The sequence below is a fragment of the Heterodontus francisci genome, chromosome 27, assembly GCF_036365525.1.
Source record: "Heterodontus francisci isolate sHetFra1 chromosome 27, sHetFra1.hap1, whole genome shotgun sequence".
NCBI classification, from domain to species: Eukaryota; Metazoa; Chordata; class Chondrichthyes; order Heterodontiformes; family Heterodontidae; genus Heterodontus; species Heterodontus francisci.
In genome coordinates, this window is record NC_090397.1 from 31,039,283 (window position 1) to 31,066,596 (window position 27,314).

The following is a 27,314-nucleotide window of genomic DNA, read 5'->3' on the forward strand; positions in this document are numbered from 1 at the left end:
AGAAGGCATTCGATAATGTTCCACACGAGAATGTTAGCAAAAATGAAAGCTCACGGAATTGGAGATAACCTTTTGACATGGGTAGGAAATTGGTTGGAAGGTAGGCAACAGAGCATAGGGACTCCATTTTTCAGCTTGTGACCAGCGGTGGCTCTCAGGGATCTGTACTGGGGCCTCAGCTTTTCAGATGAAGGAACAGACAGCCACATAGCCAAGTTTGCTGACTGGCATAGTAGTGTAGAGCAGAAAAGTTGCAATGGGATGTTGCTCACATCTACACTATTTACTATGCTACCTACTTGATAGTGAGTGGGTAGAACTGTGATAGATGGAGCTCAATGTGGTGAAATGTGAAGCCATCCACTTTGAACGTAAAAAAGATAGATCAGTATATTTTCTAATTGGTGAGAAGCTTGGAACTGTGGAAGAGCAGAGATTCAGGGGTGTATGTACAGGAATCACTTTTTAAAAAATGAATGGACAGGTACTAGAGCATTACTTAAAAGGCTGTTTGAATGTTAGCCTTCATCTCAAGGGGACTGGAATACAAAGTAGTGAAAGTAATGGTAGAGTTGTACAGAGCTTTGCTTAGGCTCCACCTGTAGTATTGTGTTCAGTTCTGTGCAGCACACCCCAGAAAGGATAGATTGGCTTTGGAGGGGGTGCAGCACAGAATTATGAATTATGTTGGGGCTTGGCGGGTTAACTTGTGAGGATAGATTGTGTAGACTAGGCTAGTATTCCTTTGAGTATAGAAGATTATGGGGTGATTGTGTTTACGTTTCGAAAAGTTATTATAGTGTAGATATTTCTTCTAATGGGGGAGTCCAGGAAGAATGGGGCATAATCTTAAAATTAGAGTTAGTCTGTCCACAGTTGATGTCAGGAAATATTGCCTAATAGAAAGGGTAGTGGAAATCTGGAACTCCCTTCCCCAAAAAGTTGTTGAGGCAACATCAGTAGAAAATTTAAAAATTGATATGGATAGATTTTTGTGAGGTAAGAGATGTGAAAAGGCAGGTAGCTGGAGTTGAAATACAGATCAGCTTTTATCTAATTAAATGACAGAGCAGGCTCAAGGGGCTGAATGGCCTAATTATGTTCCGACATGGGCAAGGAAACCTCCTGCTGATAACCACCTACCACCCTCCATCAGCTGAAGAGCCAGTACTCCTCCATGTTGAACACCACTTGGAGGAAGTACTGAGAGTGGCAAGGGTGCAGAATGTACTCTGGATGGGGGACCTCAGTGTCCATCATTGGCTCGGTAGCACCACTACTGACCGAGCTGGCCGAGTTCTAAAGGACATAGCTGCTAGATTGGGTATGTGGCAAGTGGTGAGGGAACCAACAAGAGGGAAAAACCTCATCCTCACTAGTCTGCCTGCCGCAGATGCATCTGTCCATGACAGTATTGGTAGAAGTGACCACTGCACAGTCCTTGTGGAGACGAAGTCCACCTTCATATTGAGGATACCCTCCATCGTGTTGTGTTGCACTACCCACCGCGCTAAATGGGATGGATTTCGAACAGATCTAGCAATGCAAAACTGGGCATCCATGAGGCACTGTCAGCAGCAGCAGAATTGCACTCAACCACAATCTGTAACCTCATGGCCCAGCATATCCCCCACTCTACCATTACCATCAAGCCAGGAGACCAACCCTGGTTCAATGAAGAATGCAGGAGGGCATGCCAGGAGCAGCACCAGGTATCCCTCAAAGTGAGCTGTCAATCTGGTGAAGCTACAACACAGGACTATCTACATGCCAAACTGCGTAAGCAGCATGCGATAGACAGAATAAGTGATCCCATAACCAACCGATCAGATCTAAGCTCTGCAGTCCTGCCACATTCAGCCTTAAATGGTGGTGGACAACTAAACAACTGACTGGAGGTGGCTGCTCCACAAATATCCCCATCCTCAACGATGGGGGAGCCCAGCACATCAGAGTAAAAGATAAGGCTGAAGCATTTGCAACAATCTTCAGTCAGAAGTGCCGCGATGATGATCCATCTCGGCCTCCTCCTGAAGTCCCCAGCATCACAGATGCCAGACTTCAGCCGATTTGATTCACTCTGCACGATATCAAGAAACGACCGAAGGCACTGGATACTGCAAAAGCTGTGGGCCCTGACAACATTCCAGCAATAGTACTGAAGACCTGTGCTCCAGAAATTGCTGCGCCCCTAGCCAAGCTGTTCCAGTACAGCTACAACATTGGCATCTACCCGGCAATGTGGAAAATTACCCAGGTATGTCCCATGCACAAAAAGCAGGACAAGTCCAACCTGGCCAATTACTGCCCCATCAGCCTACTCTCAATCATCAGTAAAGTGATGGAAGGTGTCATCAACAGTGCCATCAAGCAGCACTTGCTTAGCAATAACCTGCTCAGTGACACTCAGTTTGGGTTCCGCCAGGGCCACTCAGCTCCTGACCTCATTACAGCCTTGGTTCAAACATGGATAAAAGAGCTGAACTCAGGAGGTGAGGTGAGAATGACTGCCCTTGACATCAAGGAGCCCTAGCAAAACTGAAATCAATGGGAATCGGGGGGAAAACACTCTGCTAGTTGGAGTCAAACCGAGCGCAAAGGAAGATGGTTGTGGTTGTTGGAGGTCAATCATCTCAGCTCCAGGACATCACTGCAAGAGTTCCTCAGTGTAGTGTCCTAGGCTCAACCATCTTCAACTGCTTCATCAATGTCCTTCCTTCAATCATTAGGTCAGAAGTGGGGACGTTCGCTGATGATTGCACAATGTTCAGCACCATTTGTGACTCCTCAGATACTGAAGCAGTCCGTATAGAAATGCAGCAAGACCTGGACAATATCCAGGCTTGGGCTGGTAAGTGGCACACAAGTGCCAGGCAATGACTATCTCCAACAACAGAAAATCTAACCATCTCCCCATGACATTCAATGACATTACCATAGCTGAATCCCCCACTATCAACATCCTAGGGGCTACCATTGACTGGAAACTGAAATGGAGTAGCCATATAAATACCATGGCTACAAGACCAGGTCAGAGGCTAGGAATCCTGCGGCGAGTAACTCACCTGACTCCCCAGAGCCTGTCCACCATCTACAAGGTACAAATCAGGAGTGTGATGGAATACTCTCCACTTGCCTGGATGGGTGCAGCTCCAACAACACTCTCAAGAAGCTCGACGACATCCAGGGCAAAGCAGCCTGCTTGATTGGCACCCCATCCACAAACATTCACTCCCTCCACCACCGACGCGCAGTGGCAGCAGTGCGTACCATCTACAAGATGCACTACATCAACGCACCAAGGCTCCTTAGACAGCACCTTCCAAACCTGCGACCTCTACCACCTCGAAGGACAAGGGCAGCAAATGCATGGGAACAGCACCACTTGCAGGTTTGCCTCCAAGTCACACACCATCCTGACTTGGAACTATATTGCCGTTCCTTCGCTGTCACTGGGTCAAAATCCTGGAACTCCCTACCTAACAGCACTGTGGGTGTACCTACCTCACATGGACTGCAGCGGTTCAAGAAGGCAGCTCACCCACCTTCTCAAGGGCAATTAGAGATTGTCAATAAATGCTAGTCTAGCCAGCGATGCCCACATCCCATGAATGAATTTTTTAAAAGTATCAGTGTTGGGTCCTGAGATTTGGGTTATCTGATCGTCTCTACGTAAAATAATTTGGCCCTGATAGATAAACAAGTGTGTTTATGAATGTTTTTCAAGTGACATGAACAGGAATTTTAGTTGATACTGATAAACTGTAGTTGAACTTTAAATGATTTGATGGCATGAGACATTTAAACTGGTACTTATTTTATGTTTTATTTCCTCCTGCCCATTCCAACAATTTCTTCCTCTCCCCTTGAGGAATGGGGTCCTTGGTGTAGGATTCCATAGGCCCCAACAAGAATCCAGGACCTCAGCATGGGACCATTCATTTGTGAGTCTTGACAGTGACTTTCAGTAAGCTGTAGTACCCACACTAGATATTTGTCTGACATCCATTGCAGCAGGGCACTTGTAACCCGTTCTGTGGTCCCTTTAATTAGAAATCCTTCCTTTGGCAGGATGGATGCACCATTCCAACCACCTTCCCTGATTGGTTGGAGACCCTGGAAATGGAATGCTTCTGCCGCAGCTCTGGGAAAGAGCCTCAGCAAAGCCAACTCCTTCACCATTTGGGTTCCTGACCCACAAACAGCCCTGCCATTCCAACAGGGACTACGTTGCTAAAATTCTGCCCTTTTATGTAGTTTGTACAATTGAGTTAGTCTCCTGCAGGATAAACTATATCACCATTGATGTGATGTTAGCTCCAGCGAGGTACAGCACTGCATGGTCAGTATCATATATTTGTTAGTTTACTAGTTCATATGCTGTGGCTACATCAAAGGCTACTGGCCCCAACAACATCCCGTCAGTAGTGCTAAAAGCATGCTCCAGAGCTACCGCCTCTAAAGTCAATTGGTTTTAGTACAGCAACAACACTCACATCTATCTGACAAACTGGAAATTTGCCCAGATGTGTACTAGAGTCATAGAGAGACATAGCACCGAAACAGGCCCTTCGGCCCAATGGGTCTGCGCCAACCATCAACTATCCATTTATACTAATCCTGCATTAATCCCATTTTCCCTCTCATCCCCACCTTCCCTCAATTCTCCTACCACCTACCTACACTAGGGGCAATTTTTACAATGGCCAATTTACCTATCAAGCAGCAAGTCTTTGGCATGTGGGAGGAAACCGGAGCATCCGGAGGTAACCCACGCAGTCACAGGGAGACCTTGCAAACTCCACACAGACAGTACCCAGAACTGAACCCAGGTCGCTGGAGCTGTGAGGCTGCGGTGCTAGCCACTGCGCCGTCCCTGTACTGTCCACAAAAAGCAAGACGAATCCAACCCAGCCAATTATGATCCCATCAGCCTGGTCTCATTCATCAGCAAATAGATGAAAAGTCTCATTGGCGCTATCAAGCGACATATACACATCAGTAGCCTTTTTCTTTATTTGTTCATGGGATGGGGGTGTCACTGGCAAGGCCAGCTTCTATTTCCCATCCCTAATTGCCTTTGAGAAGATGGAGGTGAGCTGCCTTCTTGACCCGCTGCAGTCCATGTGATATAGGTATACCCATGGTGCTGTTTAGGTCAGGAGTACCAGGATTTTAACTCAGTAACAGTGAAGGAATGGCAATATATTTCCAAGTCAGGATACTGTGTGACTAGGGGAACTTGCAGGTGTTGGTGCTCCCATGCACCTGTTGGCCTTGTTCTGCTAGGTAGTAGAGGTCGCAGGGTTGAAAGGTGCTGGGTTAAGGGTAACTCAGGATGGACAATAAAGTCTGGCATTTAAGACGCACATCCTGTGAATGAATGAATTTTTAAAAATTTTAATGGAACGTTTTTCCACTTTGGGCATGCTAATTTCATATTGAGGACTTATAAATCAACTATAAGCTAGTGAAGCTCCCTCTATTTTTTTTCTTACAACATGCCTTATTCCAACCTCGCTTATCCCTAAATCTCCTATCTTTCCCTTCTTTGCTAGCCTGACTGAAATTGCCAGTTTGTGCTGTTATTGGAACTAGAGGGAAGGCTGACACCACCCAAACCTCCTTCACGGGCATTTTAAACAGAAAAGTGAAAAATTTCAGTCAGTTAGTTTGGATTGGAATTGAACCCAGGTCTCTCTCATGGAGAAGGATTATGCTTACCTGCAGCAATAGCCTGTCTAACTGAGATTTTATTTCTTTTCTCCTTTCCTACCCTCAGACCTGTGGGGATATGCCTGGCATCCACCACCACTGACATGACTGAGTCTAGAAAATTAAGTGTAAGCTATCATTTTCTTGCATACCATATTGGAGAATTTGTGCTTTATGGGCATCAGTATGGTTGAAAAAAGTAAAAGAGAAAGTGAAGTAAATCAGGACATACCCATTGGGTAAAATCAACCTTGGTTTGAAAACTAAGAGAAAGGAAAAAGCGAGGGAGGCTAGGTGTTCAACAATTTTGAGGTCTGAGGAAGGATTGACTAGGATGAATATCAGAACGGCAAAGTATGTGCGGCAGCCTATTTGGAGTTTAATCACAGAATCATAGAAAGTTTATAGCACAGAAAGAGGCCACTTGGCCCATCGTGTCTGTATTCAGAAAAGCAGTGATCATAGTATATAAAACTGAGCGAAGAAAGGTTGTGGTGGGAAATGAGAGAGAGAGAGAGAGAGATTGGTTAGGCAATTACTTTCTCACTGCTATCAGTTTGACTAGATTTTCATTGTATTCTGCCCAGCAATACGATAGAAATGCTGGAGCTCCTCAGATAAAGCAGTACTCCAATCTTGCAAAAGAAATTAGAGGTACGCCATGATGGGTAGATTTGAAAGCACATGTCTTGATGAGAGGGATCCCTTCATGGCCAGTAGTCTTTGCGTCATGACTTATCTTGAGCACGGGTCACCAACCTTTTCTTTCGTGAGAGCTACTTCTGATAAAGGAAAAATATCACAAGCCACAGCCTCTCCGCTCGCGCTCTCTCTTCCCCCCCCCCCCCAACTCAACCCTTGCCGCTTGCCCATCCTGTTGTAACGTCAGTCCATGCTGGCATCAGGATGCGCATGCGAGGATTAACGCTGGCAGGATGATGCGGGCGATCTACTCAAAGGCCAATGCAAACTACCAGTAGCTCGCAATCAATGTGTTGGCGACCCCAATCTAGAACTTCCTGATGGCTCCCCATTCAAGAGGTTTCTCGGTGTGGAACTGAGTTATGCCTATCTGGACGGTCCCAATATTGATTGTTGGTCTGCATTCAGTTATAGGATTCCTCTCAGGCTTGGAAACGAAAACGCCAAGTTTTCCACTGATTGTTATCTAATGGCCCTTTCTGGAAAATGTACATGTGTGGATATGGGGGTGAAGACAGAATGGGCTCTTATTTTTGAGCAGCTTGAAAAGCCTCAACATCTGGGCACAGGCATGAGTTAGCAGAGTCCAGCACCGTGGAATGCAATCCAGTGAGTTGGCATCTTCAGCAGAGGAGGAAATTGCAAGATGGAACATATTTACAAAAAATTTTGATCTCTAGCATCACAGGAACATGGCCATTAAGTAGTTAACTATATATCAACTGTGTAGGTTATTTCCAGTTTCAGTATGAGTCTGCATTTATTGTGCATCAAATTTGGTGCTGGAGTTACTGTTTTGGCCCAAAATACTGAGAGCAACAAATATTATTGTTTGTCCTCAGACTTTGTTCACATGCATTCTGAAAGTAGCATCCTGCTCAGGCACATTCTTTGTTGTTATGCCAACATAGATATTTAAGATTGTGCATTTTTCTTTTGTTTGCTTTTGCTAATGTTTCAACATAAGATTCCATGCTATCTTCATATTAGATAACAAGCATTCCAAAATGCGCTTAACGACTGGTATCTTGTGGTCAGTTTCCTTTCTTTCCTCACTGCCCTCCCACCAGTCTGGAGTTTTTTTTTGTGATGTTGCTAACCTGCAAAAATCTCAGGAACCACTTTAACACAAATATTCAAAATCATATTTTTAATTTTATAAAGTAGAACAAATCAGTTTTGTAATAGAATGCACTAACATAGGAAATAGGAGCAGGAATAGGCTATTTGGCCCCTCAAGCCTGCTCTGCCATTCAGCTAGATTATGGCTGATCTTCTATCTCAATGCCATTTTCCCACACTATCCCCATGTTCCTTGATGCCTTTACTATCTAGAAATTGATTGATCTCTGTCTTGAACATACTCTGACTGAGCTTCCGCCACTCTCTGGGGTAGAGGATTCCAAAGATTCACTACCCTCTGAGTGAAGAAATTCCTCCTCATCTCGGTCCTAAATGCCCCTTATTCTGAGACTGTATCTCCTGGTTCTAGACGCCACCCCCTGCCAGCCATGGAAAACATCCTTATAGCATCTACTCTGAGTCCTGTAAAACATTTTGTATGTTTCTTGTGTGGGACCTTATCAAAAGCCTTCTGAAAATCCAAATACACCACATCCACTGGTTCCCCCTTATCTATTCTGCTCGCTACATCCTCAAAAAACTCCAAGTTTGTCAAACATGATTTCCTTTTCATAAATCCATGTTGACTCTGCCCAATCCTACCATTATTTTAGAAGTTTCCAGTTATATATATCCTTCATAATAGATTCTAGCATTTTCCCCACTGCTGATGTCAGGCTAACAGGGCTGTAGTCCCCCGTTTTCTCTCTCCCTCCTTTCTTAAATAGTGGGGTTACATTTGCTATCTTCCAATCTGCATGAACATCCCATTGAAAACAAACATATTAGAAAATATAAGTTGAATTGCATTGTGCCCATTTGACTTTGGCAGATAAGTTCCATCCCCATCGCACAGTTGTTCTTGTTTATCCTTGCCCAATCCGGTAACTACTTGCATCACTTTTCATTTTACCAAGGTCAAAGCAGAGAGAATATATTCATACTGGTTGGTTGCCTTTTTAGATGAAAAGTTCTGCATGAACCTGAACCACTGCTGAGCATATCAGCTCGTAAAGCAGTGTACAACTGAGCCAGACAGATCAGAAGAGATCCAGATCTGATTCTTGAGCTACACTGAGTTTTTTGATCTCTGCACCTGGGTTAGGTTAGTGAAATTTTGCCAGGATACCTGCTACAGATTGCTGTCTAATAACACCAGCTAGAAAGTGGTTTGTGTGTGGATATTGGGTGAGGACAGAATTGGATTCAGCTGTAATGTCCCTGAGTCGAAAGGCCTGCCAACTCACTTTCTCAGTTCACACCTAAAGAATGGTCGTTTTGGCAAGGTATCAAAAGGGCAGTGCCCATGGAACCAAGAAAAGAAATTAGGCATGTAATACTTAATGTCCATTGAATAATGTATGACATTGTATTATACAATTTTCTTGCATTTACAAAATTTCCTGAAATATCTTTGTTTTAATGCTCATAATTCAATTTTAAAAAATTCCAAGGTTACATCTGAATAACTGGAAAAGATGCAACACTGCTGCATCAAACAAGACAACGATCAATACAGCTATGATTTAAATCTTAAAATAATTTGTACTGTTCTCTGCAGCTGGTACTGGTAATCAAACTAGCAGCTGAAAAATGCCCTGAACTTGGAGCATTAGCTATTACAAAACAAGTTTTAATTTATTGGATGTCCTCGCATCTTTTTTTTTAAAATCCTCAGCCAGTCATGATATTTATTTGCTTCAACTGTTTGAAAGTGTAAAGTCTTTAAAAAATGTAATTTGTGGAGCCCGGATTTATTGATCTTTTAAATATTCTACCGAATCCAAAAAAGCAAGACACAAATAAATGTCCATCGAATTACAATGACAGTCAAAATGACTGATTATTACAGCTCCTTCAACAGTCTGAGTGAAGGCACTGCCCGGGAAAATATTGAGCTTTATGGGCCAGTAGGTGCAACATTCTGTATACTGAGTTAACTCGTTAGGGTTAGGGTTCTTAGCAGGGGTCGCAGCTGGGTTGGGTATAATTAGCATCTGTGTCCCTGGACTCGATAGGAGTAAAATCAGTAGGGATTCCCACTTCCAATTGCTCTCCAGCGACCCATACTTTAAAATGTGTGTGTGTATTTAAGTAAGGAGAAACAAGGTAATTATGGACCTGTCAGTTTAAAATCAATTAGAGATTTATCATCAGAAACAGTTTGAGTCAGAATCAATTTGTAATGGGCAGGTCGTACCTGACTAATCTAGTTCCAGAAGGCATTTGATAAGGTTCTGCACAGGGGATTATTAGCAAAACGAGTATGCAATGAATTGGAAGTAATCTGGTCACATGGGTTGGGAAGGAAGAGACAGATTAGGGATAAAGGGTTTGTTCTTTGATCAATGGGATGTGACAAATGATGTTCCCCAGGTATTTGTACTGGGTCCTTAACCTTTCACTAGAGTTTTGGGAGTTAGGTAATGGATTAAAGAACAGGACCTCAAAGGTGATAATCTCTGGTTTACTCCCAGTATCACTTGCAAGTGAGTACAGAAACAGGAAGATAGTGCAAGAGGGAGGGCTTCAGATTCCACAATTGGGAGAAGTTCTGGGAAGGAGGAACCTGTACAAGCTGTATGGGTTGTATCTGAACAGGGCTAGGATCAGTCTCCTTGTGGGGAGGTTAATTTGGAGCTGTGTGGGGAGGAATTAAACTAATTTGGCAGGGGGAGAGGAACCCAGGTGTAACAGCAAAGAGAAAAGGTGCATAGGAAACAAGGACAGTATAGAAAGAGCAGGAATTTGATGGAGGAGAAAAGAAAAGTAGGTTAGCATGGTGTTCGAATGTGTGTGTTTTAATACAGGGAATGCTACAAATATGGTGGTTGAGTTACAGGTGCAAGTTGCCATTTGGGACTATGATATAGTGGCTGTAATGGATGTTCATCTATTAATTGTGTGTCAATGGTTTGATTATATGCAGGTATTAATTGGGGTTTTAATTGAACAAATGCGTCTATGGCCTTAATGATGCTTCGAGGGTGTGGTATTCGTGAGATCTGTTTTGTTGAAAATTGGTTGTGTTCAACTAAAAGATCCTGCAATGTTTTATTGCTATCATAAAGGTAAACTTTCATGCATCTTCATGATGTACATGATGCACGTTGATGATTTCTTATGGGGTGGTACTGCGGATTTTGAGAAATATGTTAAGATTAGGGCAGAATTTAAGAGTGGGAGTCAGGCTTGTGGGACCTTTAAATATATTGGTTTAGATGTTAAGCAGACTAAGTCTGGAATAAGTTCAAATCAACAATCCTATTTAGAGGGTGTTACTCCATCATCTTTCTGTGATGATCTATCTAAAGCAGAGATTGAGCAATTGCGAAGCCTGGTGGGTCAATTAAACTGGTTGGGCTGTCAGACTTGGCCTGATGTTCGTTTTGATGTGCTGGAGTTAAGCACAATGATAAAACATCCAAAAGTTAAGAATATTTTGAGGGCGAATATAACATTGAAGAAACTAAATCTGGAGAAATGTGTACTGAAGTTCCCATCCTTAGGTGACCCAAAGAACATGAGCTAATAATTTTTAATTATGTTTCACATGCTAATCTTGCTGATTGGTATTCGAGTGCAGCTGGCTTCATAACATTTCTGATGGGTGAAAATGGGAAATGTTGTCCTTTAGCTTGGGAGGCTAAGAAAATAAAACGGGTTGTTAAAAGCACATTAGCTGTGGATACACTGGGTCTTGTGGAGGCAGTGGATATGGGGTTCTATTTGTAAATATTTTGGGTAAAATTCTGAACAAGGGACACCCTGAAGATAGGATACCTTTTGAATGTTATGTGGATAATCGTTCTTTATGGGACAGTATACACTCTACAAAAAGTGTGAGTGAGAAAAGACTACGTATTGACCTTGCTGGATTGAAACACGTGCTGGAGAGAAAGGAAATCTCCAAACTTAAATGGGTAGATGCAAGTCATCAGGTATCTGATTATTTCACAAAAAGAAATGCGAGTACAAAGAAATTGTTAGAGATGCTAGAGAAGGGGTGTCTCACAATGTAAAACTTTGTACCCAATATGGAATTTATTTTGAAGTGTTAATCCAAGTTGTATTGGAAAAGAAAGGGGATCTGTTAATCTATTAATTGTGTCAATGGTTTGAGTATATGCAGGTGAAGGGTATCAGTTGGGGTTTTAGTTGAACACTTATAAGCAGATACTCACTGGGACTGGGGAAGGTTTTGAGTGAGGAGCTATACGTTTAATTCTTTTACTGTGCACAATAAATGTGAAACTGAGTAAATATAAGCTCCAGCATTATCTTTCCATTACAAGCTTTCTGGAATTTAACAACAGAGACCTGGCATGAACATGAGCAGGAATGGGAACTAAAGTTTGTATTCAGGAGGGATAGGAAAGGAGTGGGGAGGGGAAGCAGTTGACAGTATTGATCAAGGATAATACAGTTCCATGAAGGGACGATATACTAGAGGCTTCAAAGATTGAATCTGTTTGGTTAGAGTTAAAGAACAGAAAAGGAGCTGTTGCATTACTGGGTCTTTACTATAAACCCCCAAAGAGTGAGAAGGAGATAAAGGAGCAAATCTTTAGGCAAATTTCAGAAAAATTTGAAAATAATAGAGCTGGGGGGATAAAAGTGTTGAGGGCAAGAAGGGTAAAGAATTCCTAAAGTGTGAACAGGTAATTTTCTTTATCAGTGTTTCTAACCCAATGATGTAGTAAGACGAGGTTGATGAAGTTAGTGCAGTAGATGTTTATGTATGGAAGTTCAAAAGGCATCTGACAAAGTAATACACAGAATTTAGTTGGGAAATAGAAGTGATGGTGGTAACTTGGGTATGAAATTGGCTAAGATATAGGAGGCAGAGGATTGTGGTGAGCATGTTTTCCCGACTGGAGGGAGGTATGCAGTGCAGTCCCCAAGGGATAAGTATTAAGGCTATGGCTTTTCTTGTTACTTATAAATTACCTGGATTTGAGTATAGCGAGTACAGTTTCAAAGTTTGTATTTGATATGAAACTTGGCAATATAGTTAATAGTGAGGAGGATAATAGGAGACTTCAGGAGGACATATACTGGTGAAATGATCAGATGCCATTTAATGCAGTTACTTGTGAAATGATGGACTTTAGGAGGAACAGCACAGAGAAGCAATATAATCGAAATGGTACTATTTTGAGGGATTAAGGACCTAGGGTTGCATAGTCACAAATATTTGGAAGTGACTGCAAATTAATAAGGGATAAAAAAGTACAAGATATTTAGTTTTATAAATTGGGGAATTGAATATAAGAACAAGGAAAGCTTTATAAATTACTGCTTAAGCCTCAACTGTAGTATTTTGTACAACTCTGGGCTCGAAACTTTAGGAAGAATGTCAACGCCTTGGAGAGGAAACAAAGGAGATTTATCAGGATGATGCCAGGAATGAGGACCTTCAGTTATGTAGAGAGATTGCAGAAGCTGGGGTTGTTCTCCTTCGGGCAGAGAAGGTTAAGGGGTGATCTAATAGAGGTGTTCAAAATTGAGGGGTTTTGATAGAGCAAGTCGGGAGAAACTGTTTCCTCTGGCAAGCGGATCAGTGGCCTGAGGTCATAGATTTAAAATAATTAAGAAAAGAACTAGAGGTGAAATAAGGAGAAATATGTTCATATAGAGGGTTATTACGATCTGGAACACTTGAACTGAATGTATGGTGGAAGCAGATTCCATAGGAACTTGCAAAAGCCAAATGGACATATACTTGAAGAGGACTAATTTGCAGTTTTTGGGGGAAAACGCTGGACGGTGGGATTAAATTGACAGCTCTTTAAAGAGCCAGCACAGGCACGACTGGTCAAAAGACCTCATTCTGTGCTGTAAGATTCTGTATTAATGATTGGATAAAGGAAAGAGAGTTGTATATCCAAGTTTGCAAATGGCAGTGTTAGGAAGCAAAGGAAGTTGTGTAGACAGGAGCAGGAAATTACAAAGAGACAAATCTAGACTAAGCCTGAGTGGACAAAACTATAGCAGATGGGATTGAATGTGGGATATTGAGATGTCATCCACTTTGGATCTGAGACAGATTGGAATATTTTCTTAATGGTGAGAGACTCTGAGTTGTGGAGGGGCAAAGGCATTTGGGTGTCCATGCAAACACATAGCTAAAAGCTAGTGCATATTGTCATGGTCCTATAGATTTTTTTTCGGAATATGCGGTTTGCCTTTAAGGCTTGCAAAGGATCTGTATTGCTTTAAGAACCAGCAAGCCTCCGGAGTTACAGGAAGGTGCATTTTCGTTACCATAGAAACAGCCACTGGGAGTGAGTCTCATGCGATACATTTGTTATAATTCAGTTTTGAACTAGTTTTTAGTTGAAGACAGTTTGCTCTTACAGAACACAGACAAAGACACAGGACACGACTGTGATGACAGCACCTGGAAAAAGAGCTCTCAACCATTTAAACTGAAGGAAGAGGATTTTAGTCTGTTTATTATTATCTCTCAAAATTGTAAAAAGTCAAGCCAAAACAGGGATCTCTGGTAACTTAAATTGAAGAAAAGGAAGTTGGACTGTGACAATCTTTTATCCCTCAAAAACTCTAAAGTCAGCTTCATTCCATTGAAAGTATTTGCTAGTTATTAATTGTTGAAATTCGCTGGAGAAGGAAAGCAACATTCTGTGAGATCTTCAAGCAACATTGGACTGTAAATTTGCAAGGGCTCTAATTTTTTCTATTTTAAATGTTTATATCTTCATAATGTTTAAGAATTTAATTCTTCTAATTAAAGAGTTAACTTGTTGATTTAAAGACACCTGGTTTGGTTAGCCTCATTTGGGGGTTAATAGATGGTACAATTTGGCTGGGTATTTCTTTAATTTGGAAAGTTTTAAATGCTATGTTAGCTGATCTGTGGAGCAACGTGACTGAATTAACAGTGTGTTGGTCCCACCACAATCAAAATCATATATTTTGATTGGGGACTTTGACTGGAGCTGTTGGTCGTAACAATATGTACAAAAACTAATCAAAAAAGCTAATGGACTATTGGTCTATATCTCAAGGGAATTGAAATCAAAAGTAAGGAAGCAATGCTTCAGTTGTACAGATCCTTGATCAGACCCCATACTCAAGTACAGCATTCTGTTATGGACACCGGACCTCCAAAAAGATATATTGGCCTTGGAAGGGGTGCAGTGCAGATTCACCAGAATACCAGGGTTTAAAAGATTAAACTGAGGACAGGTTGCATAAATTTGACTTGTAATCCCTTGAGTTTAAGGGTGGTCTGAGTTATTTAAAATTATAAAAAGGATTTGAAATGGTAGATATAGAGAAACTATTTCATTTGGTAGGTGAATCTAGAACAAGAAGGCATAATCTTAAAATTAGAGCTATGCCATTTAGGAGCAAAATCAGGAAACACTTTTTCGTACAAAGAACCGTAGAAATCTGGAACTCTTGCCAGAAAGCTGTGGACGCTAGGTCAATTCAAATTTTCATGACAAATCAATAGATTTTAATTAGGCAAGAGTACCACGGTGAAATGGAACAAAGGTGGTTAAATGGAGTTTAAATGTAGATCAGCCATGGCAGATTAGGCTTGAGGGGCTTAATGGCCAACTGTAAATACTGAGGCAAAGTAATTGTTCAACATGTCTGCCATTTCCCCATTATCAATGACAATATCTCCAGTTTCAGCTTTTAGTGGGTCTACATTGCTCTTGACCACCTGCTTTCCCTTTATGTAACTGTAAAATTTCTTCTTATTGATTTTGATGTCCCTTGCAAATTTCCTTTCATAATCTTTTTCAGTAGCTCTTATAAGCTGCTTTGTGACCCTTTGCTGGTCTTTGTATCAATCCCATTTGGCCGGATCTGTGCTGTGTTTTGCATTTTTGTAAGCTCTTTCTTTTAGTTTTATGCTATCCCTAATCTCTAATTGTCCATGGCTGTTGTTTCTGTGAAGTGAAGCTTTTTCCTCTCAGGGGTATATCCTCGCTCTGTATTTCGTTAAATGTTTCTTTAAATATTCTCCACTGTTCTTCAGTTGTTTGACTGGTGGGTGGCACAGTGGTGCAGTGGTTAGCACCGCAGCCTCACAGCTCCAGCAACCCGGGTTCAATTCTGGGTACTGCCTGTGTGGAGTTTGCAAGTTCTCCCTGTGTCTGCGTGGGTTTCCTCCGGGTGCTCCGGTTTCCTCCCACAGCCAAAAGACTTGCAGGTTGATAGGTAAATTGGCCATTATAAATTGCCCCTAGTACAGGTAGGTGGTAGGGGAATATAGGGACAAGTGAGGATGTGGTAGGAATATGGGATTAGTTTAGAATTAGTATAAATGGGTGGTTAATGGTCGGCACAGACTCGGTGGGCCGAAGGGCCTGTTTCAGTGCTGTATCTCTAAATCTAAATCAGATAGGGCTTTAAACTAAGTAGTGGGGGCGGGGGGGGAAGGGTTCAGTTGCATGGAAAATTAGGAAGTCAAAGTTAGAGAAGGTAGGGTAGTGCCGGTTAGTGATGAGGCTGATTGTTACCAGAAAATAAAAGGAAGGGACAGAACGTGTGAACGTCATTGCATCAAGGAATCGTACAAAAGTAGGGAAATTTGATAATAGAACAAACTTAAAGGCTTTGTATCTGAATGCACAAAGCATTCGGAATCAAATTAATGAGTTAACAGCGCAAATAGAGACGAATGGGTATGATTTAGTGCCAGTTACTGAGACGTGGTTGCAGGGAAACCAAGTTTGGGAATTGAATATCAAGGGTACTCAGTATTTCGGAAGGTTAGGCAGGAAGGAAAAGGAGGTGGTGTAGCTTTGTTAGTAAAGGAAGAGATCAGTGCTGTAGTGAGAAATTATATAGGCTCTGGAGATCAAGACGTAGAATCAGTCTGGGTGAAATAAGAAATAGCAAGGGAAAGAAGTCCCTGGTGGGAGTAATCTATAGGACCCCAAACAGAAGTTCCGCAGTGGGACACAGTATAAACCAGGAAATACTGGGTGCTTGTAAGAAAGGTACGGCAATAATCATGGGTGATTTTAATATGCATATAGACTGGATTAATCTAATTGGCAAGAGTAGCTTTGAAGGAGAGTTCATCGAATGTATTAGAGATTGTTTTTTGGAGCAATATGTTGTGGAACCAACCAAGGGATCAGGCTGTTCTAGATTTGGTATTATGTAATGAGGTGGGATTAATTATTGATCTCATAGTTAAGGATCCTCTAGGGAAGAGTGATTATAGCATGTTAGAATTTCAAATTCAGTTTGAGGGCATGAAACTGGAGTCCCACACTAGCATTCTGGAGTTAAACAAAGGTAATTACATAGGCATGAGGACAGATTTGGCCCTAGTGGACTGGGCAGGAAAATTAAAAGATAAGACAGTTGATGAGCAGTGGCAGATGTTTAAGGAGATATTCAATTCCTCCCAACTGAAATATATTCCAGAGAGGAAGAAAGATTGTAAGAGGGGGATAAAACATCCATGGCTAAGCAAGGAAGTTAAGAATAACATAAAGTCAAAAACTAAGGCATACCATATTGCAAAGGCCAGTGGCAGGCTGGAAGATTGGGAAACTTTTAAAGATCAACAAAAGGTTACTAAAAGGTAATAAAAAGAGCAAAGGTAAATTATGAAAGAAAACTAGCGCAAAATATAAAAATGGATAGCAAAAGCTTCTATAAGTATATAAAAGGGAAGAGAATAGCTAAAGTGAATGTTCCTCCTTTGGAGGATGAGACTGGGGAGTTAATAGAGGGGAACACAGAAATGGCAGAGACACTAAATCACTATTTTGCCTCAGTTTTCCCAGTGGAGGACACTAGAACCATCCCAATAGAAACAGAGGTTATAGAAAGGGAGGAACTTAGAACAATCACCATCACTAGGGAAAAAGTACTGAGCAAACTATTGGGATTGAAGGCAGACAAGTCCCCAGGGCCTGATGGCCTACATCCTAGGGTCTTAAAGGAAGTGGCAGCGGAGATAGTGGATCCATTGGTTATAATATTCCAAAATTCCCTTGATGCAGGAAAGGTTCCAGTAGATTGGAAAAAAGCTAATATAACGCCCTTGTTCAAAAAGGGAGGGAGGCAGAAAGTAGGAAACTATAGACCAGTTAGTTTAACATCTGTCGTTGGGAAATTGTTAGAATCCATTATTAAGGAAGTAATAACAGGACATATAGAAAGTCAAAACGCAATCCATCAGAGTCAGCATGGTTTTATGAAGGGTAAATCGTGTTTGACTAATTTGCTAGAGTTCTTCAAAGCTGTAACAAGCAAAGTGGATAATGGGGATCATGTAGATGTAGTATATCTGGACTTACAACAGAAAACAAGAGTCGGGATAAATGGGTCTTTTTTTGGTTGGCAAGATGTAACTAGTGGGGTGCCACAGGGTTCGGTCCTCGGGCCCCAACTATTTACAATGTATATTAATGACTTGGATGTAGGGATAGAAGGTACTATAGGCAAATTGGCAGATGACACTAAAATAAGTGGGATAGTAAGTTGCAATAAAGAAATAAGAAATTTACAAATAGATATAGATAGGTTAGGTGAATGGGCCAAAATTTGGCAGATGGAGTTTACCATGGATAAGTGCGAGGTTATCCATTTTGGTCGGAAGAATAGAAAAGCAAATTATTGTCTAAATGGAGAGAAACTTCCGAGTGCATCGGTGCAGAGGGATCTGGGTGTCGATGTGCATGAATCGCAGAAAACTTGTATGCAGGTACAGCAGGTAATAAGGAAGGCAAATGGAATTTTGGCATTTATTGCTAAAGGAACAGAGTATAAAAGTAAGGAAGTGTTGCTGCAACTGTGCAAGGCATTAGTGAGACCACACCTGGTGTATTGCGTACAGTTTTGCTCCCCTTACTTGAAGAGGGATGTAGTTGCATTGGAGGCAGTTCAGAGGAGGTTCACTAGATTGATTCTAGAGATGAGGGGTTTGTTTTATGAAGAGAGATTGAGCCTTTACTCTCTAGAGTTTAGAAGAATGAGAGGAGATCTAATTGAAGTATATAAGATGATTAAGGGGATTGACAAAGTAGACGTAGAGAGGATGTTTCCTCTGATGGGGCAATCTAGAACGAGAGGTCATAGTTTTAGGAGAAGGGGTAGCAAATTTAAAACCGAGATTAGAAATTCTCTCAAAGGGTTGTGAGCATGTGGAATTCACTACCCCAGGGTGCGGTGGATGCCGGGATATTCAGTGAATTTAAGGAGGAGATAGACAGATTTTTGATTCGTAATGGGTTGAAGGGTTATGGAGAACGGGCAGGGAAGTGGAGTTGAGGCTGAGATGAGATCAGCCATGATCGTATTGAATGGCGGAGCAGGCCCGAGGGGCTGAATTGCCTACTCCTGCTCCTAGTTCTTATGTTCTATAATAATAAAAATCAGAAGTTGATTAAAAAAAAAAAAATTTCCAAGCATAGTCCAGAATTTTTAGTGATTTACCAAGTAATTCAGGAAACTAATCTAGTCATGTGGAGGAAATTCAGGAGTCCAAAGTTTCAAATGTTTGAGTGTAATTCCCATTGGTGGCATTACAACTTTGTTTTTTACTTTCTAATTGCTTCTTCAATCACTGCTTTTGCCTTAAAATGTTTTCTTTTTGTTTGAATCTCGGTTTGGATTTTGTGTGAGTAGCCAAACATTTGTGTACCTTGAAGTCTGCAAGAGTCAGATCTAGTTTTATTAACTACCACATCATTAGTTGCAAATGTCTAACAAGCTGCCTCTGCTTGTAGATGCCATTAGAGAGGTGAGGAAATACTCAATGAACCAAGGGATTGGAAAAAATGAAAATCTGCTTCCAAATATGTATGATCATCTCAACATGAAGCTTTTTAGAGCGCAAAGGAATCTTTACATATCTGGATTTTCACTGTTCCTTTGGCTGTAAGTATAAATGACAAAGAAAATTTTGTATGTTTAACCTCTATAAAAAGACAACTACACCACTATCAATCAATTACGGGTAGGGTGAAGAACAGAAGAATAGTATCTGCTTAACAATTTGCTATTGTGCAAAATCTGTACTACTCATGTGGTCATCCTACCCCTCCGTCGAATTTCTGTTCTGCAAACTTAACCTCGGTTCCTATTCTGAACATTCATGATTTTAATTGTTGTCTGTAGTCTACTGTAAACATTCTTTTAAGTTTAGAAATCAAAATTTACTTTTAGCGTGTTGCAACTTTACAAAACTTATAGCATCAGGTTTTCTTCCCAGAACACACTTTTAGACAGCACAGATGACTTAGCTTTGTTCTGTTTGACTCATCCATTGCTGTCTTGTTTTAGGATTCTGCACCTTTTGCGGATTCTTTTCTCTATTGCAAACTGTCTTCTTAAATCCCTCTCCCCTGTGCCCTCTGTTAAATTCCAGAAACCTTGTTATGGAAGGATAATGCTGGAGCCTATATTTACTCAGTTTCACATTTATTGTGCAGAGCAAAAGGATTACAAACATGTAGCTCCTCACTTAAACCCTTCACCAGTCTCAGTGAGTATCTGCTTCTCAGTGCTCAACTAAGACCCCAGTTTAACACCCTTCACCTGCATATAATCAATCAATTGATACACAATTAACAGATCAACACCCTCTGCCCTCACCTCTAACAATAAGTGCAAGGAGCTCATGGACTTCTCTGACACTTAGATCGAGACCATCCTGATCTGCAGCCTCAACCATGTCTCCCCCTTCCATTAGCCCACCTGGCCAAACCTCCTCTAATGCTCCCCCCCAGCTCTAGCACCAAACTTGCATCTTTGTCTAGTTTCTTTCCTGTCTCCCCTCATCCCCTCTCCAAACTCATCTTGTCGATGCAATCCACCTCCTGCTTCCTCTATCCTATTCCCACTAAACTGCTGACCAACAACTGCCCCACCTAGTCTCTGTCAGTTGGCATTGTAAACAGTTCTCTCTCTTCAGGTGTTGTCCCTCTGTCTTTTAAATCTGCCGTCATCACCCCCTCCTCAAAAAAACTAGCTCTTGACCCCACCGTCCTTGCAAACTACTGTCCCATCTCCAACCTCCCTTTCCTTTTCAAAGTCCTTGAATGTGTGGTCATCTTCCAAATCTGTGCCCATCTTTCCCGAAACTCCATGTTTGAATCCCTTCAATTAAGTGTCTGCCCCTGCCACAGTACTACAATGGCTCTTATCAGGGTCACAAATGACATCCTATGTGACCGTGACAAGGTTAACTATCCCTCCTTGTCCTTTTTCACCTGTCTGTAGCCTTTGACACGGTTAACCATACCATCCTCCTCCACCGCCTATCCACTGTCTTGCAGCTGGGTTGGACTGATCTCACCTGGTTCCATTCTTATCTATCTAAGCAGAGCCAGAGTATTACCTGTAATGGCTTCTCTTCCTCCTCCAACACTGTTGTTTCTGGTGTACCCCAAAGATCAGTCCTTGGCCCGCTCCTATTTCTCATCTACATGCTGCCCCTCAGTGACATCACCTGAAAACACAGTGTTAGTTTTCACAGGGAAGCTGATGCCACCCAGCTCTACCTCACCTCTTCGCTTGACTCCTCCACTGTTGCTAAATTATCAGACTGCTTATCCAACATCCAGTACTGGATGAGCAGAAATTTCCTCCAATTAAGTATTGGGAAGACTGAAGCCATTGTTTTTGATCCCCGCTCCAAACTCTGTTCCCTAGCTACCGACTCCAACCCTCTCCTTGGTAACAGTCTGAGATTAAGCCAGTCTGTTCGCAACCTTAGTGTCACATTTTGACCCGAAGATGAGCTTCCGACCTCATTTGTACCATAAATAAGACTGCCTGTTTCCAGCTCTGTAGCATCACCCAGCTTTGCCCCTGTCTCAGCTGATCTGCTGCTGATGCCTTCATCTGTGCCTTCATTACCTATAAGAGTCCAATGCACGCCTAGGTGGTCTCCCACATTCTACCCTTCACTAAACTTGAGGTCATCCAAAGTTTTTCTGTCTATGTCTTAAATTGCACCAAGTTCAGTTCCCCTATCATCCCTGTGCTTGCTGACCTACATTGGCTCCCGGTCAAGCAACGTATTGACTTTTAAAATTCTCATCCTTGTTTTCAAATCCTCCATGGGCACCATCCCTCCTATCAGTTAATACAAAGCAGGGGGATGGAGGTAGCCAAAGGATACATAAATGGGACTTTTATACAATATCAGGGTTATACTCTCTGCTTTATTTCCCCAACAGTGAAGGAGGCACATTTCTATTCCTTGCCCAGATTCAAATAGTACACAGAAGTTTTACAAATCCTGATGTAGAATATTGATGATTGAAAGGAGTGGATGCAATAGTATTCATTTTAAAATTGAGGAAAATGTGAAAGGTTTACAGCATTCTACCAAAGATAACTTAAATTTTCCTTAAATTACCTTTTATTATTCAGGCAGTAGTTGATGAACATCCTAAAACTATTCTCATTATGCACTGAGATATTTTGTATTGTACTTTTGGCCAATGCCAAAACAATTGTATCCTTTGCAGGAACAAAGGGGTTAAGACGTGGACAAGAGAGAGGTGTTTGGCGTATTCCATGCAGTCAAAAACAAGCATTCTGATTTTTTTTTTAAAACAGTCCCTGATTAGCCTTATCACAGGTTGAGAGATCTGGATATCATTTACCATTTAGATTTTTCTCCAACAACCTACAAAATAAAGAACAGTTAAAACACTATATAATAGGTACAGCAACCCATCATGTTTAAACCAATATTAATGAATATTCCAGAGCAAAATAGAGACACTCCAACCGATAAATCAAATTTAATTTCAACCAACATTGTGCTTCTGAAATTTCTTACTTTTTTTTTAATACTGTGCTTGCATTTTAACTTGGCTCACGGGGTTACTATTATTCATGCTCTAATAGAAGATCTACCTTGTTTTGTATGGCATCTGAACAGTGCAGCTAAATTAAACTGGAAATTCAGGTTTATAATTTAAAAATACATCTCGGGAAGAAATTTGGTCTGGAAGTTTTACATGCATACTTCTCGAAAGTAAATATTGCTATTTATCTCCATAGGGCCAATTGAGACAATTATTTAATTTGCTTGCAGAAAATGAGATAAAACCTAACACTGGTTAGAATGAGCTGCATAATGTATTTTGTTATTCCTCCACTGTTTGGAAAAATCTGGGAACATTAAACTTAATTTGTGCTGCAGCCACATTCTGGAGCAATATGCAGTCATTCTGTAAGGCAACCATGTGGTCTTTTTGAAACATTACTGTCTTAGTTTGACAGCACCTGATTACAAATACTTGATGATGCATTGATTTAGGTTGCACTCATCATTGTAGAGCAATGGTCTATTACAGCCAACCCCCTTGCAAATATTAACACAACTCAGGAAACTTTTGTCCTAACTTCTGAAAGGCATCATTAGTTACCTAAGGAAAACAATGCTACCGTTGAAAGAAAATATGTGGATCTTCTAGTTAGCAAATACATAAAACTAAACAAAAAGGGTAGAATACAAAATTAGTGAAATTTTGCTTACAGAGCATGGTATGCCCTGCCCACACAGAAACAAATCTGACAACTTTTCTTGCAGATCCACTGGTGTCAATGGAGTCTAGCTTGAAAAACCTGTGTTGCAAGTGATAATATCTTCCTACTTCTGTCATAATTGACATGTCTGTGGAGGTTGGAACAATGAGAAAGAATATCTGTTTTATGTGTGGTATTGCTCAATTAATCAACCTCTGAATTCCCTGTCCATGTGCAGTCAATTCAAACATGGAGCTTTCTTTTCAATGTTTTTATTTTCCTTGTATCAGCTTGATTGCTGCCTTTGGGAAAGGAAGTGTGATTTCAGAGTGAGGTCAATAACTGCAGTTGCTGGAAAGCTCTGATATACTCTGAATGAATGATCATGTTCATGTGGGGAGATGGTGTTGATGAAAACAGTATTGCCTCTCCACAACATATACACAGCACTAAATTCTTAAAGAATGAAGCCCCGTTCATTTAAACTATTTTCACAGTAACAGTTATAGACATATGGAATAAGTTGACGAAAAAGCCTACTGGGAGTGCATTAGACTATTTATTCCTTTTTCCATGGCCCTTAAGTTCCAGGCAAGCATGAAGATTTTGGATAATACACCAAAACACTTGTTTAAACTATAACAATAAATGTGGGGAAACTTGTGAATTTGCACATACTTTAGATAGGTTAATGTCTTGTATAAGTTAATGTCTGCAGTAGGAATGCTGATACCTAATTTAAGGTGTTCATCTTGGTTCAGTGGTAGCACTATCAGCTGAGTCAGAGTTTGTAGGTTCAGCCCTGCTCCAGACACTTGAGCATGTAATCTAGGCTGACACTATTTCAGAAAGGTTCACTTTCTCCTTTTAGTTAATGCTAGGTGTGTTCACAAATCTACAAAAGACAAATTTCCGCTTACATAGACTTAGAGCTGGGTCATTATTCTACAAAAGCATATAATTTGGAGATTTTTGATTGACATGTTTAAAATATTTTTGAAATTGGATCTATTGAGTTGATGGGGCGGGGGGGAGGGCATCCCAGAAAAATTGAATTGTGAATGTGTGACTAGCCACAATGTAAGAGAGGAAATAAATAGCACAATGAGTTTCATGTAGTTTCAGAAACAAAAGCCTTGTCTTTAGAAAACTTCAATGATTTATTTAAACCTGCTGCTCAATTTGGAAGAATTATGTATTGTAAAACATTAAGGACATAAGTAGATTGTCTAGCCACACAGTGCTGCTGAGAAATGTATAGGAATTTTGAAGGTAACAGCAAGACAGTAATAGAAACCATTTTGAATTTGATGCATTCCGCTTGTTTAAAAGACAGATTTTTTAAAATCTGCACTTTTTCTTCTCTTTCCCCTAAATTACACAGCTCAATTGGTTCTATATAGAATCACAGAATTGTTACAGCGCAGAAGGAGGCCATTCAGCCCATCATGTCTGCACTGGCTCTCTGAGCATTTCACCTAGTGCAACTCCCCGCCTTCTCCCCATAACCCTACACATTCTTCTTCAACTTTTGAATGGGAAACTTGTACGAAGAGCCTAGGTACACATATGTGCTTGATTTCTCTTTGTCAGCACACAGTCTCCCTATGGGTGCTTCCCTCATTATCCAGATCCTACTCCTTATGCCTTAATGCTTTTGCCTTAATATTTATTTCATTGAACAGTGAAAGCTTTTGACAGTATGTATATTAAAGTAATTTCTTACAATTGTATACTATTTATAGAATTTTCCTTGTAGTGTTCTTAGACGCATGATCACTCTTATCTCAGAACTGGCAACTGCAATGGGAGAAAATCAGGCACTTAAGGTTCAAACAGATAATACTAATAATGCAGCAAAAAGGTACATGGAGAAAAATGAAGAAATTAAGAAGGTAATGTCTTGTTAAGATCTATTTTAATGTCTTTACTTTTCTATGACCTATTGCTTATTCTATGCATTTGGAAGGCATCTAAAGTGCAGTTTATATTTGGTAGTTATAGACTATTTAGTAACTTTTAAAATTAAGACTATTGCACTCCAAACCCACAAATGTGATTTGCTGCCTGCATTAATTGATCCAGTTTTGCAAGTTCTTAGTTGGGGATGTTGAATGTCCAGTATTTGATATGTAAAGCAAGGGGAAAGAAAAACATTTTTTAAGGGGGAAAAATCAAATTGTGAAAAGACACAATCCTCATACCCCCACAGAAACATGATTTCTGCTGACTAACTACAGAGCACCTTTGATAATAGCTCTGGATAAATGTTCCTAACGGGATCACTTGGTTTTTCCAAATGAATGAAAAGGAATGGTTTTAGTCGGGTATCTAAAAAGAGAATAATTGGGATTTTAAACAAAAATGAGAAAATAACTGTTTAACATAGACAGCGTTTGAAGGCATGAACTTTTCTACAATGGCAGAATTGTGTTCCAGACTCTCAGATGATCTGTATGAAATAGCAATCAGTGACGTCAGGACTGGTTATTTGTAATACAAATAATATGAAATAATGTAAGGAATATTTTCATTGAAATTATCCTACTTCTCTTCAACCTCCACCCTGACTTGAATTTCTCCTTACCTCCTCCACTTTGATATGTGGTGGACTAGGTTTTGCTTTGATGTTTAGAGGCATTGACCCATCTCATTATGCAAAGTGACCTTACAACAGCTTTAGATTAGATTAGATTAGATTAGAGATACAGCACTGAAACAGGCCCTTCGGCCCACCGAGTCTGTGCCGACCATCAACCACCCATTTATACTAATCCTACACTAATCCCATATTCCAACCAAACATCCCCACCTGTCCCAATATTTCCCTACCACCTACCTATACTAGTGACAATTTATAATGGCCAATTTACCTATCAACCTGCAAGTCTTTTGGCTTGTGGGAGGAAACCGGAGCACCCGGAGAAAACCCACGCAGACACAGGGAGAACTTGCAAACTCCACACAGGCAGTACCCAGAATCGAACCCGGGTCCCTGGAGCTGTGAGGCTGCAGTGCTAACCACTGCGCCACTGTGCCGCCCTTGTGAGCTTGCAGAAATGTACAATATGTATCATTAAACCAGCGAATTGTGATCTGTATCTGTCTTCATTTAAATGCTAAACATTGAAAACTTGCAAACCTTCTGGCAGGCTTAGTGAAAGTATGCCAGAGCAGCTGCAGACTTGTTTGGAACCTCCTAAACCCGACCCTCGCTAATTGCCAGGAAACATTCCCACGGGTCCCTAGCTGCAGCCTTCTGTTGCCAAATTCCTGCCCTTGCCTGCTGGCCAGGTAGTAATTCTGGCTCGGTATCAGATGGGGCTCTGGGAATATTTATGTAAATGAAGATTGGCAGGGCCTTTATGTACCTGGACACTGGGTGTGCAACCCACTTTGGCGCTTGTGTGCACTGTGCCCGTCCTCCACTACAAATTGCCACCTTGCGAGTTGGGTGGGTATTCTAGAAGGTTTGGAGTTTCCAGCCTCTGGCATTCCTGGCAGATATGCCTGGGCTCATCAGGCACACTCCCTGAATACCATCAAAATTTTCCCACGAGGATCAAAAATATTTAAAAGTGGCCCACTTACAGAGGAGTACAACTTCTTTCAGTTTTTGTTGCCCAGCACGTGCTGTGGCATGTGGCATCTTTTGCTGGATAAGCCCCACACCCTGACCTCGCAGGTTTTGTTGGGATTAGCAGTGGCAGGTCTCTTTCCCCCGTGGCTATTCAGAGCCTATGTATATTGGCAAAGCTTCCAAATCTACTGCATTGAGCAATATGAAATGGATGGAAGGGCAGATCCCAATGCAGCTGCAATACATTTTGGTTAAATTTATATTCTTTATTTGTAAAGAATATCCAGGAAGTGAAAATCTTAAATCTGTAGTAACGTTTGCTCTCCAAATTACCTTTATTTTTGCTGTTGAGTGGCTTTGGCAGATTGAATGTGTAGTTAGGTGTAGCACAGTAAATAGTGTAGATGCGATCAGATAGTTGCAATGGGATATTGTTGGATTAGGTGAGTGGACAAAACTGGCAAATGGAGTTCAATGTGGGGAATTGTGAGGTCCTACACTTTGGACCTAAGAAAGATAGATCAGAATATGTTCTAAATGGTGAGAAGCTAGGAGCAGAGAAATTTAGGGGTCCATCTATAGAGATAACCTAAAAGCTAATGAGCAGGTACAAAAATTACTTGGATGTTTACTGTTGTCTCAAGCAGACTGGAATACAAATGGGGCAGATGTCCTGCATTACAAAGCTCTAGTTAGACCCTAT

General features: G+C 41.1%; 1 protein-coding gene across 1 annotated transcript in view; it reads left to right on the forward strand.

Moving 5' to 3' along the window:
- Positions 1 to 27,314, forward strand: part of dus4l (dihydrouridine synthase 4-like (S. cerevisiae)) — a 107,501-nt gene that overhangs the window by 66,580 nt on the left and 13,607 nt on the right. The window contains exons 12-13 of the mRNA XM_068059646.1: positions 19,272 to 19,422; positions 24,791 to 24,926. Coding sequence (XP_067915747.1) covers positions 19,272 to 19,422; positions 24,791 to 24,926 — 287 coding nt within the window. The remainder of the gene's footprint in view (positions 1 to 19,271; positions 19,423 to 24,790; positions 24,927 to 27,314) is intronic.